At 47.6% G+C, this 14,281-nt stretch overlaps 1 protein-coding gene across 1 annotated transcript; it reads right to left on the bottom strand.

The window, feature by feature from the left end:
• Positions 1-7,000: 7,000 nt before the first annotated feature.
• Positions 7,001-13,753, bottom strand: LOC111844184 (uncharacterized). Its single transcript, XM_072712762.1, has 5 exons — positions 13,239-13,753; positions 11,895-12,452; positions 8,814-8,957; positions 8,160-8,397; positions 7,001-7,646 (listed from the first exon to the last, which is right to left on the bottom strand). Exons 2-5 carry the CDS (start codon positions 12,015-12,017, stop codon positions 7,261-7,263), a joined length of 891 nt encoding a protein of 296 aa, XP_072568863.1. The 5' UTR covers positions 12,018-12,452; positions 13,239-13,753; the 3' UTR covers positions 7,001-7,260.
• Positions 13,754-14,281: the final 528 nt, after the last annotated feature.

Raw genomic sequence — 14,281 nt, 5'->3', positions numbered from 1 at the left:
CAGCTTTTGCACGAAGTGTCTGATTTGAAAAAAACGAAACGGATGATTCTTTGGCAGGTGATACTTAGCTGATAGGAATGAAAGTGTTGTAAAGATTCATATAAACTATTAATTGTGGTAAGCCCATTCTTAGCCCATTTATGAAAGGCAGAGTCTGAGCCAGAAGGAAGAAACTGGTGGTTATATAAAATTGGAGCAAAAATTGAAGACCTGTGCAACCCGTTATGCTTCCTGAACTGTGACCAGATTTTAATAGTGTGAACAACAACAGGGTTACAAGATACTTTGGATGCTGTTATGGGAAGCTGAGAGCAGATCGCAGAATGTAATGACATTTGTGAGGATAACGTCTCTATGAGGGCCCAGGAAGGACCGTTGCCAGGTTCACTACAGGTCCAGAAGAGAATTTTATGGATATTGCAAGTCCAATAGTAGTGCTGAAAGTTCAGAAGTGCCAGACCCCCTTTAGATTTAGGAAGTCGGAGGAGAAACGAAACGTATTTAAGGGCTTCTGAATTTGGTAGGCGAGCGCATGGCAAACAATTTCTCCCGAGGGGCAGATCATCGAGTTCGGGCGATTACTCATGCACCGACACAGTAACCACGGCAGAGGGGAGCAGAACAGGAGCGGACGAAGGAGTGGGGTCAGCACGATCAACGTAAGGTTTTAACATGTTTATGTGACACAGACAAGTTTTCCGCTTTCGGTTTGGGGTTTCGATTATGTAATTAGTCGGACTTACTTTTTCCTGTATTCTATAGGGACCTGAAAACCGTGCTTGAAGAGACGAGCCAGGCAGGGGTAAAAGGACCAACACGTGATCTCCCTCCTGGAAAGTTCGTTCTTTGGCTTTCCTATCAAACCGAGCTTTCATTTCCTCCTGTGACGAATTTAAAGAGCGCTTGGCCAATTCCCTGGGTGCACCAAGACGCTCACACAACGATTTTACAAAACTCGACATATTCTCAGCCCGAGAAGGTGGTCTCGGGGACAACCACTGTTCTTGAAATACCTTTAAAGGGCCACGCACCGTATGCCCAAAAACAAGTTCAGCTGGTCTGAACCCAGTGGATTCCTGCACGGTATCCCCAATTGTGAAAAGAAGGAAAGGCACTCCTTCATCCCAATCTTTTCTCACCTCTAAACAGTAGGTTCGCAACATCGTCTTAAACGACTGATGAAAACGCTCAAGGGCACCCTGGGACTCCGGGTGATAAGCTCTGGAGACCCGATGTCGAGTATTCAACTCACGTAACACTTGCGAAAATAACCAGGAAGTGAAGTTCGACCCTTGATCAGATTGTATATATTTCGGCAAACCAAATGTGGTACAGAATTTTATTAGAGCTTTCACCACCCCTTTGGTTTTTAAGCTCCGCATAGGTATCGCTTCAGGGTAGCGGGTAGTAGTGCACATTAACGTAAAGAGGTAACTATTCCCGGAACAAGTTTTAGGTAATGGACCTACACAATCAATAAAGACGTGTTCAAACGGTTCCCCAATCGCTGGGACCGGACGCAGGGAAGCAGGGAGAATCATTTGGTTGGGTTTCCCTATCAGCTGACAAGTGTGACACGAGCGACAATATTTCTTTACGTCCGAATTTATCCCTAGCCAATAAAAACATTTCAGTATGCGAGCGAGTGTCTTCCTAACCCCTAAGTGGCCAGAACACGGGTAGTCGTGAGCTAAGGTTAATACTTGGTTTCTATGGGAACACGGAACAACCACCTGAAACACCGTAGCCCATTCCATTTGAGACTGAGGAGGTGTCCACTTCCTCATTAACACATCATGATCGACAAAGTACGCCACTCTATGGTCTGCTAAGTCTGCCTTCTCTACGGCCGAATCAAAGCACTCCTTCAGGGATGGGTCAGCTCCCTGAGCGGAGATTAACTCTCCCCGCGTGCACATGCTATCAGTGGCTTGGGGTGAAACTGATTTTTCCAGCATAGGTTATATGCTAGGGCACGGGAGCAAAATGGAGACCACCAGATCACCCATGAAGGTGTTAGCCAGGTCAACCTCCGCTAATTTTCGAGCCTGAGACCGAGTGAGGACACAGGTGGGAAACACAGCAGGGTAGTCACATTCTAAATTGTCAGAGCAGTACCTGGGTTCTGACACAACCTCTGGTAAGGGAACTACCTTCCCTCCCGCAATATCATTACCCAGGATGAAAGTTACTCCCGAAACAGGGAGACGAGGTCGAACAGCCACTTTTACCAACCCTGAGAAATCCTCCGTCTTCAGATAAACCTGATGCAGAGGCACTCTCACAGTTCCCAATTCAATCCCCTGCATGAGGACATCATACCCAGAGTAGGTAGAGTCGGTAAAAGGCAATACAGTGTTGAGTATGAAAGACTGAGCAGCTCCAGTGTCACGCAAAATAGTTACAGGGCAATTGACACCATATTAGTCCAGCGAAACGAACCCAGAAAACACAAATGGCTGGAAAGCGGGTTCGACAGAGCTATGTGGCAGCAAGGCATCAGTGACACAATCATCAACATGTACCTTCTTCACAGACAAACGGGCATTCTTGTGCCGTAGCGCAGGGCAAACCGAAATAAGGTGACCAACTTCATGACAATAGAAACACTCCCTAGTTTCTACCGCCGGGGGTTGTCAGGGCAGCCTTCTCAGGAGGCGGCACCGATCTAGGATGGAGCTTACGAGGCAAAGGAGTAGGTAAAAACATAGTTCTATGGGTTAATACGAATTCATCTGCGAGGACAGCGGCTTCCGCAAGAGACGTAACCTTCTGTTCGTTCAAGTATATCACTACCCGATCCGGTACATAGTTTTTGAACTCCTCCAGCAAGAGCAGTTCCTTAAGCTGATCAAAGTCAGTCACACCACTAGCAGCATCCCGCTCTGCTTTCATCTCCAAAGCCCTTATCCGCAGGAGTTGGGCCTGGCAACCCTGCCTCTTAATCTCCAATTCGAGTTCCCTAAGCCGAATTGTAAGGAGGATGTCCTCCTTAGGCGAGCCGGGATCCCTGGGATCCATGCGAGGCCGAGACACGGGGCCTCCGGCTTCCGCCGTCGTAGGCGACCAGGCTGGGCAAGATGCAACACCCAAGACATCACCAGGCTCTGGCAGGATTCCCTGCGTGACCAACTTGTCCTGCAGGACCTGCTTAATCTTTGAGGCACCAACAGGGATCACCACATTAAAGAATCCCGCAATGGCTACCAGGTCTGACTTCCTGCAAGCGTGGAACTGCTCCAGTGTGGGGTTCAAAGTAAACTTAAGTAGGTTGAACGTAGCCATACCAATCCCGATTACACCGATCTTCACAACCACTGGTAATCTGCCAAACAAAGCCGAAAAAGACACAGGGACTGAGTGACACAGATAACACAGAGGGACGATGCAAAAAGTTAAACTTAATAGTGAAATCCCAGACAATGGGATCCTGGACGAGCCCCCAGTTTCTGTTACAAACCCCAGTCTAGGGTTGGGGTGTAACAGAGTGGAAGGGAAAGGGGAATGGGAATAAGGGAAACAGGGTGTGGTGCACGAGGGAACACACGTGGACAAAGGGGTATGTTTTTATATTTTTTCTTATTTTATTTACACGCGACAGACACAGAACAACAAACCTGGTGCAAAAGCTTCAGTGATTATAGCCAAAATAATAAACAAAAACCTGACTACCGAACGAAACCCAAATCTAACTGAACTAGTAAAAACAAAGAACACAGTAACAACAAGTCCTACACCTTACTCCCTAACCAAATCACAGTATACACAGAGTCTTTCAAACAAAACGGCAATCACTCCCTACGCACCAGACACACACACAGCACATACACAGAGCAAAGCGTCAGAGTCCGAGGGACGCGCAAAGTCGGAAACAAAAACCAGGCAAAAGATCGAAAACCAGAAAGCAAACAAACCAGGGCAGGAGTACAGAGAAAGGGCAAAGCGAGAAATTGTAATCTAAGAAACCAAAACCATCATACACAATAATCAAACCAATAAGCAAACCAAAGACAATCCAAAACAATGAGCAGAGCTCCTGAAGTTTCCTGTTGTCGAGCTTTTCAGCATCCCGGGACGGAAATGACGAAGACGTTTCAACATCTCGTGGGCGGAGTCGAACGAGTAGGCGGAGCAAGGCTGGGCTGAGTTGACTTGTCCGTGGGCGGGGTCCAACGAAGAGCGGCGCGTAACAGTGTACAAGGTGAAACTAATGACCTCTGGAGACAAACTGCAAGAGTAAACACTAGATATGTAGGAACACTGTAAGCGATTTAACATATGTATAAATGAAGAAGCCGAGAAAAGTCAAAACGTACAGGGTGGTGAGACAGAACTCACATATCAATGGCGAACGTTCAACACGAACTGTCCCGGCATAATCTTTAGCTTCTAGCACGGAGAAAAGTCTCTCCTTCAGTCCCTCTTTAGTCATGACAAAGAGTCTAGCAGGGAACAGTAAGGTCGGTTTGAGACCTAAACTGTAAAGCTCTGCTAAGATTTCATGATACTTGCTGTGTTGCTCCTGCACCTCCGGAGCATAGTCTTCATAAATGCCGATGGAGTCACCACGATATTGAAGCTTACCTCTTCTGGCGCATGCCACCCAGATAATCTTTTCTTTTAGTTGATATTTGTGGATCCGTACAATTGCAGCCCTCTGTCTCCCTCCTGGCTTTGGTTTCGCCGTAAGGACTCTGTGAGCCCGGTCAAGTTCAGGTGGGAAAGTCAACACATCGTTGCAGAGAACCTCGACTAGGAACTCAGCGAAGAAGTCTGTAGGATGAGGACCTTCAGTAGCCTCGGGCAAGCCAGCTATCCTAATGTTGTTGCGGCGACTCCAGGATTCAAAGTCAGTGATCTTGGCCTGCATTTTAGCATTGCAGTTAGTTAATGCAGCACTGGTTGTTTCCAAAGTTAACATGCGCTCGTCTTGTGTATTTGCATTCAGCTCCAGTGCAGCGATTTTCTGATTATGGTCCGAGAGTGCTGTTTGAATGCAGTCTAACTTAGTTTCTATGGCTGAAAAAGCAGTCTTAAACTCAGTAGACAGAGCGTTCCGGAGTTCTTCCTGAAGCTTAGCTATGGAAGCCATGCTAAATTCACTGCTAGTACTCTTAGAGGTCGGAGCAGCTTGGTCTTTTTTAGTAAGTCTGGTCGATTTGGCGGCCATGCATATGTCATTTATATTTAAGAATATGAAGAAGAGAAAAAAAAAACTTAAATTTGGTTTAGCTATAGTGGAATTAAGTTTTTTTTTAAGCACCAACAGTGAAAGTGGCGGGAGCGAGACTGACTCACGTCTACTCCATTCTACACCTAAACCAGAAGTCTCCCTGTCCACTTTTGACAATTTTTGGTAGCTTTCCAAACTGCATCCCTGTGCTACCTGGAGATGAACCTAAGAAGCCAGTCTGGGGTTTTCGGTTGTCTCGAAGCGGTTTCCCTACACGGTGAATGATATCTGTGGTGTCAGAAAGCTTCTCCCTTTCTGAGGGTAGCACCTCTTGACATATATGGACTGCCTGTGCACGCACGTTCTCATTCATTCACATACTACTAGCCATACAGCTTCAAATTCCTCCACCAATCATAATGTGGAGCTCCCCCGATTCATACTTCACCTTTTCAGGGGCCAAGATGGCGCCATTGGAACAAGATCATTCTTGCTGTACTATGCAATAGGATGAATAAAACCTAATCTAACTTTTTGGAGCAAGGAGTTTATGAAAACATTAGAAAGGATAAATATTTATAACTTTATATACTGTGTGTGTGTGTGTGTTTGTGTGTGTATGTGTATTTTTTTCCATCAATCTACTTCTATTCATTACCATCCTCTGCTCTTATGTTTAATCATTAGTTTTGCCACTAGCAAAGATGGAAAATATGTGATGCACTCATATGCTAAGGAATCACTTGTACAGTAAGTGATTTTATGGTAGAGATGGTGCCTGAACCAGTGGATCCTGAGCTGACCTGCTAAGAAGTCGAAAAAGGGTGAATCTGAGCTGGGACATTGTGCAAACTGTAAATAAAAACAGAATGCAATGATATGGAAATCTCATAAAACCCATATTTTACTTATAACAAAACATAGAAAACACATCAAATGTTTAAGCTGAGAAAATGTATCATTTTAAGGAAAAGATAAGGTAATTTTGAATGACCTGCGTGAAGTTGGCCCCCCATATGTTTCAGATTTCAACCAAACTGGTCTCAATCGTATGTGCTGTGTTTGTGCCGGATTGTGCCGTTAAAATTTTTATTTGTGCTGTTTTAGTTTCTGAGATATAAATGTTTGTTTATATGGTGATGCCATCAGAGTGAAGTTGGCCCCCGATTTGCGTCTGATTTCCACCAAACCGATCGCAATCGTATGTACTGCATTTGTGCTGGTTTGTGCCGTTAAAACTGTCCTTTGTCCTGCTTTAGTTTCCGACCTTCTGTTAACATGAGAAACATGAGCCTGAGCGCTATACGGCGATCACGTAAAGGCATAAACTAAGCATAAAATAACAGTACAGACAACTTTTAAACGGCACAAACTATTGAGACCGATTTGGAGGCAAATGGGGGGAGTCACGTGACCAAGTAACGGCAGAGTCACGTGACCAAGTAAATAAGCAATATATCAGCACTGAAGCAGCACAAAGGACAGTTTTAATGGCACAAACGATTGTGATCGGTTTGGTCAAAATCAGACGCAAATGGGAGGGGGGACAACCTTACAAACATTAATATCTGATATGCAGTTCTGTGCAGTTCTTGTGACACACTGTCCGAGAGAATCTGGAGAGATGCAAGATCCTCAGACCTGCTCAAATAAAGGAATACTTACAATCAGAGTGCGAATTACCCCTCCATAATTGGGGGGTACTGCCTTCATAACACTTCTATGACCATTATGGTCTGCTACCGCGTGAAATGTTCTGCACAAATAACCGTATGTTTTCTTTGCTATTTTAGTTGTACATTAGAAACATTCTAATGATACCAGGAATTCTCAAAACATTCTATTTTTATTGATTCAGTATTAAAACAGATAATCAAAATACTTAAAATGACAGAACTTGACATACATATTCCCAACACAACACTAGCCTAGCACATACAACCTAATCCTGCATATGCCGGAATTCATCCCTTTTAGCACTGATTTCAGTTTCAAGGACTTTCAGTTCGGCAAGTTTTTCTTTGTACGCCCTTCTCAGGGCATTGGAGTTGAAGAGAAGCTGAGCCATCTTGGAGCCAGCCCGCCTCTCAGCTTATTCTGCAAGTGCATCTGTCTCTCTGACAAGATGCATCCTCCAAGCTTGTCTTCCTTTTCTTAAGGTCCTGCAGAGACTGCTCAGCCAGCTTTCTTTTCTGGCTCTGGGATTCCTTTTCAAAAATTGCAAAAATTGTGTCTTCTTGCATGTTTTCGGCTTCCACCTCCTTGTTGATAGAAAACACCCTTTCAACAGAGGTCTGGCCATGTGAAAGCAGCAGTAACTTCTGGCAAAAGTCCAAAGCAGCAGGGTAGGGTCGGCTTAATCTCTCACGCAGGAAGGTGTCTGCGCATCTCTCAAATGCCTGGAAGGCAAGAAATTCTTCATTTCTCGCCTCAACAGACAGGAAAGATTCAAATTGTTGGACAACGGCATCCCCTACAACAAAGTGCGAGAAAATAAGAAGTCAGTCAAATATGCATTTCATGACTGAAAATATTGCCACTTCTGTCTTGTTTTCTCTTCATTTTTGTATTGTGCCAACACACATAAAGGAAATAAACGTGTATATCAAAACCAATTGTAAAGGCAAAAAGTGTAACAGTGCCAATATTTTTGGCCATGGCTGTAAATCACTATGTTAGATAAAGACACTATCTCCAAATGTCTGCAATAAGAACAAAAACCTGTATAAAATGATGTAACTTATTCAATGCATCTGAGCCACAGGTAGCAGGTAGTACAGCAACAGGTAGAGGACCATCACAAGAGGGAATGACAAAAGTGAAACATTCATGCTAAACTAGCCTTGTTAGGACACTGGAAAAGTGTCAAATGGCAAAGCATATGTCTGCAACTAATGCTCTGAATAAAGTCCGATAAAAAAATCAAAGGATAGTTGAGCATGGTATTCAAACTTTGGTTCATAACCCTTTCCAAAACTATTCCTACCAGCAGGTACACCTCCTGTCAGGTGCTTGTTTTTCAGGAATGCCTGGACAAGAGCCTTCATCTTATTTTTGCATCTGTCTGGGTCCCTGAACATGAGAGATGCGTCCAGACACTCCATCTGCATAACTGTTGCATATTTCAAGGGGCTCTTCTCCTGTGCTTTTCTTACGATGTTTGAGAGGCCCTGCAGACAATCCCTCCTAAATTTAAGGACCACTAGCTCTGCACTCTTACTGGCCTGGACAATAAAAAATACATGTCAGTAATATCAAAATGGAGTTTAAGTACCATATGGCATGAAGTCATAGCGTTGGCCAGTTATGTGACTTCATGCAATGAGGTCATACAATTTCTTATTTGCTGTGTTTGGAATGCCTCAGCAGAATCGTACTTGCGTCACATCTATGTGAATCTATCATTCATTATGGGTAATCACCATCCAAAATGCATTGCTTTAAAGGAGAAAGCAGGCAAAAATATAGGTTCCGTATTGGTCTGTATGCATTGGTCTATACTTGCAGCGTACATATTGATCATAATTAAACATGATTTCGTGTGTTTGTTCATGTGAACATTGTAGTACTGATTCTAAACAAACATCACAGTATCTTAATTGGAAATCATAATTAATATCCAAACTACCAAACATAATACCTTGACTGCTGCCTCAGCACCCAAGCCGATATCAATCTTCTGGGGAAGAAGGAGCAAGGTCTTGTCAGATGTATCAAGCTTTGTGAGCTGAAAGGGAGTGATGTCTTGGAGGACCTCTCTCTTCACACAGCGTCTCAGTAGACTCTGTCAGTAGGCAAAAGTACCATTAGCCCATTTCATTTCCTTTTATCTTGCAAACAATGACATCATAATTCTAATCTAAATCAATAGGATTTCATTAATTTAAGAAGGCAATTAACCCAGACTTAGAATAGGGGACTGGCCCTACAACATTTTACATACAATCCCCAAAATGTGACAAATAGTTTGTTATTTTGGATAAAAGCATCACAGATTAATAAATAAAGAAATAAGATGAGAAGCTCATGCTGTCACGCCCCGCTCCGTCCGCTCCTAATGTGTGCCACGCCCACCTCATTACCTCCTGTTTCTCCCTGATTGTTCTCACCTGTGGCTCGTTACCCGTAGCTTGTCTGTTGTATTTAGTCCTCGTCTGAGTCAGTCTTCCCCAGACTTGTCATTAATGTTACCTGTCGTGCCTCCCCGGTCCTGTCGTGCCGTAATAAATCCCCGTTTTGCCCTACTTCCTGACTCCGTTTGCCTGCCTCCCGGATCGCCTTCCGACCGACCGTGACAGAATGACAAGTCTCCCTCAAAGCACAAAGCGGCAGTCCGGGCATCACCGGCTCGGGCTGCTGCAAGAATTTGTGCATTGGCAATCCCAACCGAGGTCCAGGAGGACCCTGTAGCCCTGGAGCTGGCCAACCGGGGCGCGGACCTGCTCGGGAAGGAGCGCCCACTTGGACAGGAATACCCGCTGACAAAAGCACGGAAATGCCTCCACCGCCTGCAGCACCGGCTTACCGAGAGACGGGAGGCGATCCCGACGCTCCGCTTCGGAGCCTGCACTTTGCTCCCTGCCTGTGAGTACGAGGGCTCACCACCCGCCTGGGAGGACATCGCCGCTGCCCGCCTTGCCAGCTTTCGCGGAGAGCAGCCGCCTCCGTTGGAGGCGTACTTTTATCGGCCGGAGCGTCTGGGGCACGGCGGAATTCGCACCGTGAGAGACGCTATTCCCCGGGTCTCCAAAGCCCTTAAAGGGGCAGTACAAGACCTACCTGCTCCAAACCTGCCAGCACCGCCTGCTGCTGCTGCCGCCGCACTGCCCGCGGCACCGCCTGCTGCTGCTGCCGCCGCACTGCCCGCGGCACCGCCTGTCCTGCCTGACCCGCCTGCAGTCCCTACAGCTGCCACCGCTCTGCCTGCGGCACTGCCCGAGGCAGCCGCGGTTGCGCCCCCTGCTGGCCGCGTGATGGTGGCGCCTGCCGCGGCGCCCCCTGCTGGTCAGGAATTGGTGGTGCTCACTGCAACTGTGCCCGAGGTCCTGGCTTCACCTCCGCCTGCAGCTGAGGACACCGCTCTGCCTGCGGCACCCGCCGGGGCGCCCCCTGCTGGCCGCACGCCTGAGGTGCCCGCAGAGGCGCCCCCTGCTGGCCGCACGCCTGAGGTGCCCGCAGAGGCGCCCCCTGCTGGCCACGTGACAGCGGCGCCCGCCGAGGCGCCCCCTGCTGGCCACACGCTCGTGGCCCTACCTGAGGCCGCCGCTCCTGTCCTGCCCGCGGCCCTGCCTGAGGCCGCCTCTCCTGTCCTGCCCGCGGCCATGCCTGAGGACGCCTCTCCTGTCCTGCCCGCGGCCCTGCCTGAGGCCGCCTCTCCCGTCCAGCCCAGCTCTCCCATCCAGCCCGGCGCTTCCGTACTGCCCGTCCCGCCTGCGGCCACGCCCGCGGCTCCGGCTGCACCGCCTGCGCCACGCCCGCGGCTCCGGCTGCACCACCTGCAGCCACGCCCCCTGCTTTGCCTGAGCCTCCACCCTCAGGGACCTCCCTCTTGACTCCCTCACCCTTGCCTCAGCCAGGCCGACAGCCCCCAGGACCCCGCCTGTCAGTTTCCCGTAAGGGACGGGGACACGACACAGGCGTCGGGCCCGGGTCCCGCCCACCCTGCCCCCTGGCTCGCCCGTTTGGCCCCTGGCTGTGGCTCGGTGGCTGCCTGAGGGTCCTCCGGCTCGGGGTCGGAGGTCTCCGCCGGGTCCCCCCCTGGTTCCTCGGTGCCGGTCCTCGGTCCCGCCTCCGGCTCCGTGTCGGCCGCCTCCTGGCCCCCCTACTCCGGCTGGGCGTCGGACGGCGCCTTCCCTGGCTCCGGCTGCGCCTCAGTCTGCCGCGGCTTCCCCCTCCTGCCTGCCTGCACCGGTGTTCCCTCCTGCTCCCTCCGTGTCCCCTCCGTCACTCCCTCGTCCCGTTCCCTTGGCCCCTGGGTGGTCCCCTCCTGCTCCCTCCTCTCTCTCGTCTGCGGCCCCTCCGGCCGCTGCCCGTCGCCCGCCTGGGCTCCCTCGGCTCCCCTTTGTCCCCCTTCCGTTCCTGTCTGGTCTCCCCTCTCTGCTCCTCCTCCTTTCGTCCTGCCTGTGTCTGTTCCTCGTCCCGCTGGTCCTCCTCTGTTCACTCCTGGCCCCTTCGTGTCACCTGTGGGTGTTCCCTCTGTGTCCCCCTTCTCTGTTTGCCTGTCTGCGTTTCCTGTTCTTTGTCGTGTCTTGTCTTTCTTTTCGTCCTTGTTCCTGTTCTGTGTATCTGTTCTGTTCCCGGTCCTTTGTTGATGGGTTTTGGGTTTTGTCTTCCAGGTCCTGTTCCCCGGTCTCGTCTCGTCCGTCGCCTCCTCTCAGGCGCGCCCGGTGTGCACGCCTTTGGGGGGGGGTTATGTCACGCCCCGCTCCGTCCGCTCCTAATGTGTGCCACGCCCACCTCATTACCTCCTGTTTCTCCCTGACTGTTCTCACCTGTGGCTCGTTACCCGTAGCTTGTCTGTTGTATTTAGTCCTCGTCTGAGTCAGTCTTCCCCAGACTTGTCATTAATGTTACCTGTCGTGCCTCCCCGGTCCTATCGTGCCGTAATAAATCCCCGTTTTGCCCTACTTCCTGACTCCGTTTGCCTGCCTCCCGGATCGCCTTCCAACCGACCGTGACACATGCCAACAAATCATACTACCCATATACAGTAAATAGTTACCTTAATCAACTCAGCCAAGTCTTTGCCAAGGAAAGGCATCACAGATTCATCGGTCTGGTACTTCTTCATGAATGGGTGGAAGGTCCTGGCCACAGTCATGAAAAAGTGCATCTTCGCTGTCATAAGGGGATCCTTAATGGCTGCCTCAATGGTGTCAAAAGATGCCGTCTTGGGGTTTGGGAGCTGTTTTTTGTGCACAGCGTCCACATACAGTATGAGAGATGGCCAGACTGCCAGAGCCCGTTCAACAACTGGAAGATTTTGGCCACCTGTGGCCACAAAATGGCTTGGGAAACAGAGTACATTTTGTGATTTGTTCGTAGTTCTCCCTCCTTGCAGGAACGTTATGGAAAAGAGTGTGCATGGCCTTTAAAACTTTATCCACATTCCACATCGAAAATCCTTGAAGGCGTTATGAAGTGTGTGGAGTCCACAGCTGCCTACGGACACCAGTTGTGCATGGTCCTGTTAGAGTAGGTCCAAAAGCTTCCAATTGACATTGGGCCCATCCATAGAGACAGAAATGAGCTTGCTGTGGTCCAATGGATGCAATGCCTCCTTTTGGAAAATAAGAAGAAATAAAAAGATTAAATAAATTAATGACCACACACATACATTTAACTGTATAAATTCAGCTACATGTTAATCTGCAAACTTTCTTCTAGTATGGAGCTGATGCAGATTATTAAAAGACATTCATTTTAAATTATAGTGAGGCTGAGAAGGAGTTTATCTCCACAGGTGTCCTTAACAAACAAAACGAACTTTTTACTTAAAAGTATTCTAAGTAAGTATTGAAACTCACTCTACATTATCTAGCCTACTCGTTTTCATCCCATGCATAGGCTATATGCCGACTGAAATATCATTAGGCTTTCATTTCCGTAGGATACAATGCTATCGCACAGATCATATGATATACTGCTCTATCGGTGTGTGAGCTGGTCAGTGCGTGAACACAGAATAACCAGCTAGCCAAACTTGTTCACGAGCTAGGAACGTGAGCGCTTTGCTCCATTAAAAGTTGACAGGTGACAAGCGAGTAAAACTGCCACAAAAATGTACTGTACAAAAGAAACTTACAGCCTGACTCATAAGTTATGGAGATCGCTAGGTTAAACCAGCCTAATAAGGTTGTTCTAACAAACCAGTTAGCAGCTAGGCTAACTTAAAACCGCATTTATAGTTAGCTGAACAATGCATTGCATTAACCATACAAAGATTAGCATAACACTGTAATCGCTAACACTTATTTACGAGTGAATGGAAAAACATTGTTCACTAATATTACGTCTACAGCAAGTAAATATGTAAACTAAAGTGAGAGACAACTCATAGACTTACATACGGTGGCCGATAAGGGCAAATCAAATTAACTTTTCAGAAAACAAAATTACAAAAGTCAAGACAAATTAACAAAGCCAAGCAAAAACGAACACATTTACAAGTGCCCAAACAAATTTACAAGCGCGGAAACAAATTTACAAGTTACAAAATAAATATACATGCGACGAAACAAATTTACGAGATGAGAAACACTTTTACCAGTCCTCAAAACAAATTTACAAGTGGAGAATCATACGGAAAGGGTAGGTACGCGCTGCACAGGAAGTGCCTAATTATTGCTTGCCTTTTGTGTCAATCAAGCGGTTTCGCGAGGGGAAAGTTGATTTTATTGCCAATAAAATCCCTTTAACAATAAACTAAGCCACATTTTCCCAACCTAAGTGGTGCAGTCCTACCATAATTAAATTGCAAAAGTATATAGTAATTTTGGTGGCGCTACAATTGATAGGAGCAAAGTTATTGCATTTTATTTAATAATAATGATTTTTTTCACCAAACTATAAGTGTTGTAATATGACCATGGTGACACCCTAGATGTGTGTAGTGATTTTGGTGGTAGTACTGTGATATCCTAAAACTCAGGAACCACGGAGACCATGCTTAACTCACAGTTACTGCTTTATTGCCCCCGAGGCCACGCATGCGCCCCCGGCTGGAAACACTCCCCAACAACTGTTCCCCCCTGGTGGACAATTCCCTACCACCACATAACATTCCTCCCCCCTTAAACTGAAACCACTCTGTAATTTTAAGGACAACCGAAAATACTCCTAAACAAGAAACTTCACCATTATAAACATGTAACAACCCCGTCCCCCCCAGCCTTTATTGAAATTTCACTCCGTACTACGGAACCTTTAACCCACCCGCCTTAGTTTAACCTATAACAGTTCACCGTAATCTCCTTATTACCATCAATCACGGCACAAAGTCTCTCAGGTGCTCCGGAGGTCTCTTGGTTCTTTGCGATCGCCGTAACCCCGTGGCTGGTGATTCCTGTGAATCACTCCCCTCCATCTCCCATGATTTCACCTCTGGTG

Source organism: Paramormyrops kingsleyae, chromosome 5 (assembly GCF_048594095.1).
Source record: "Paramormyrops kingsleyae isolate MSU_618 chromosome 5, PKINGS_0.4, whole genome shotgun sequence".
Classification (NCBI taxonomy): Eukaryota; Metazoa; Chordata; class Actinopteri; order Osteoglossiformes; family Mormyridae; genus Paramormyrops; species Paramormyrops kingsleyae.
This window is presented reverse-complemented; position numbering and strand designations above follow the sequence as displayed.

What these genes read in the sequence shown, in the direction of transcription:
- LOC111844184 (XM_072712762.1), bottom strand. Translation starts at nt 12,017, where the DNA reads ATGACAGCGAAGATGCACTTTTTCATGACTGTGGCCAGGACCTTCCAC. An exon ending in ACTTGGCTGAGTTGATTAAG is followed by an intron (nt 8,958 to 11,894) that starts GTAACTATTTAC and finishes GCCTACTGACAG; the next exon opens with AGTCTACTGAGACGCTGTGT. An exon ending in GACAGGAGGTGTACCTGCTG is followed by an intron (nt 7,647 to 8,159) that starts GTAGGAATAGTT and finishes ACTTTGTTGTAG; the next exon opens with GGGATGCCGTTGTCCAACAA.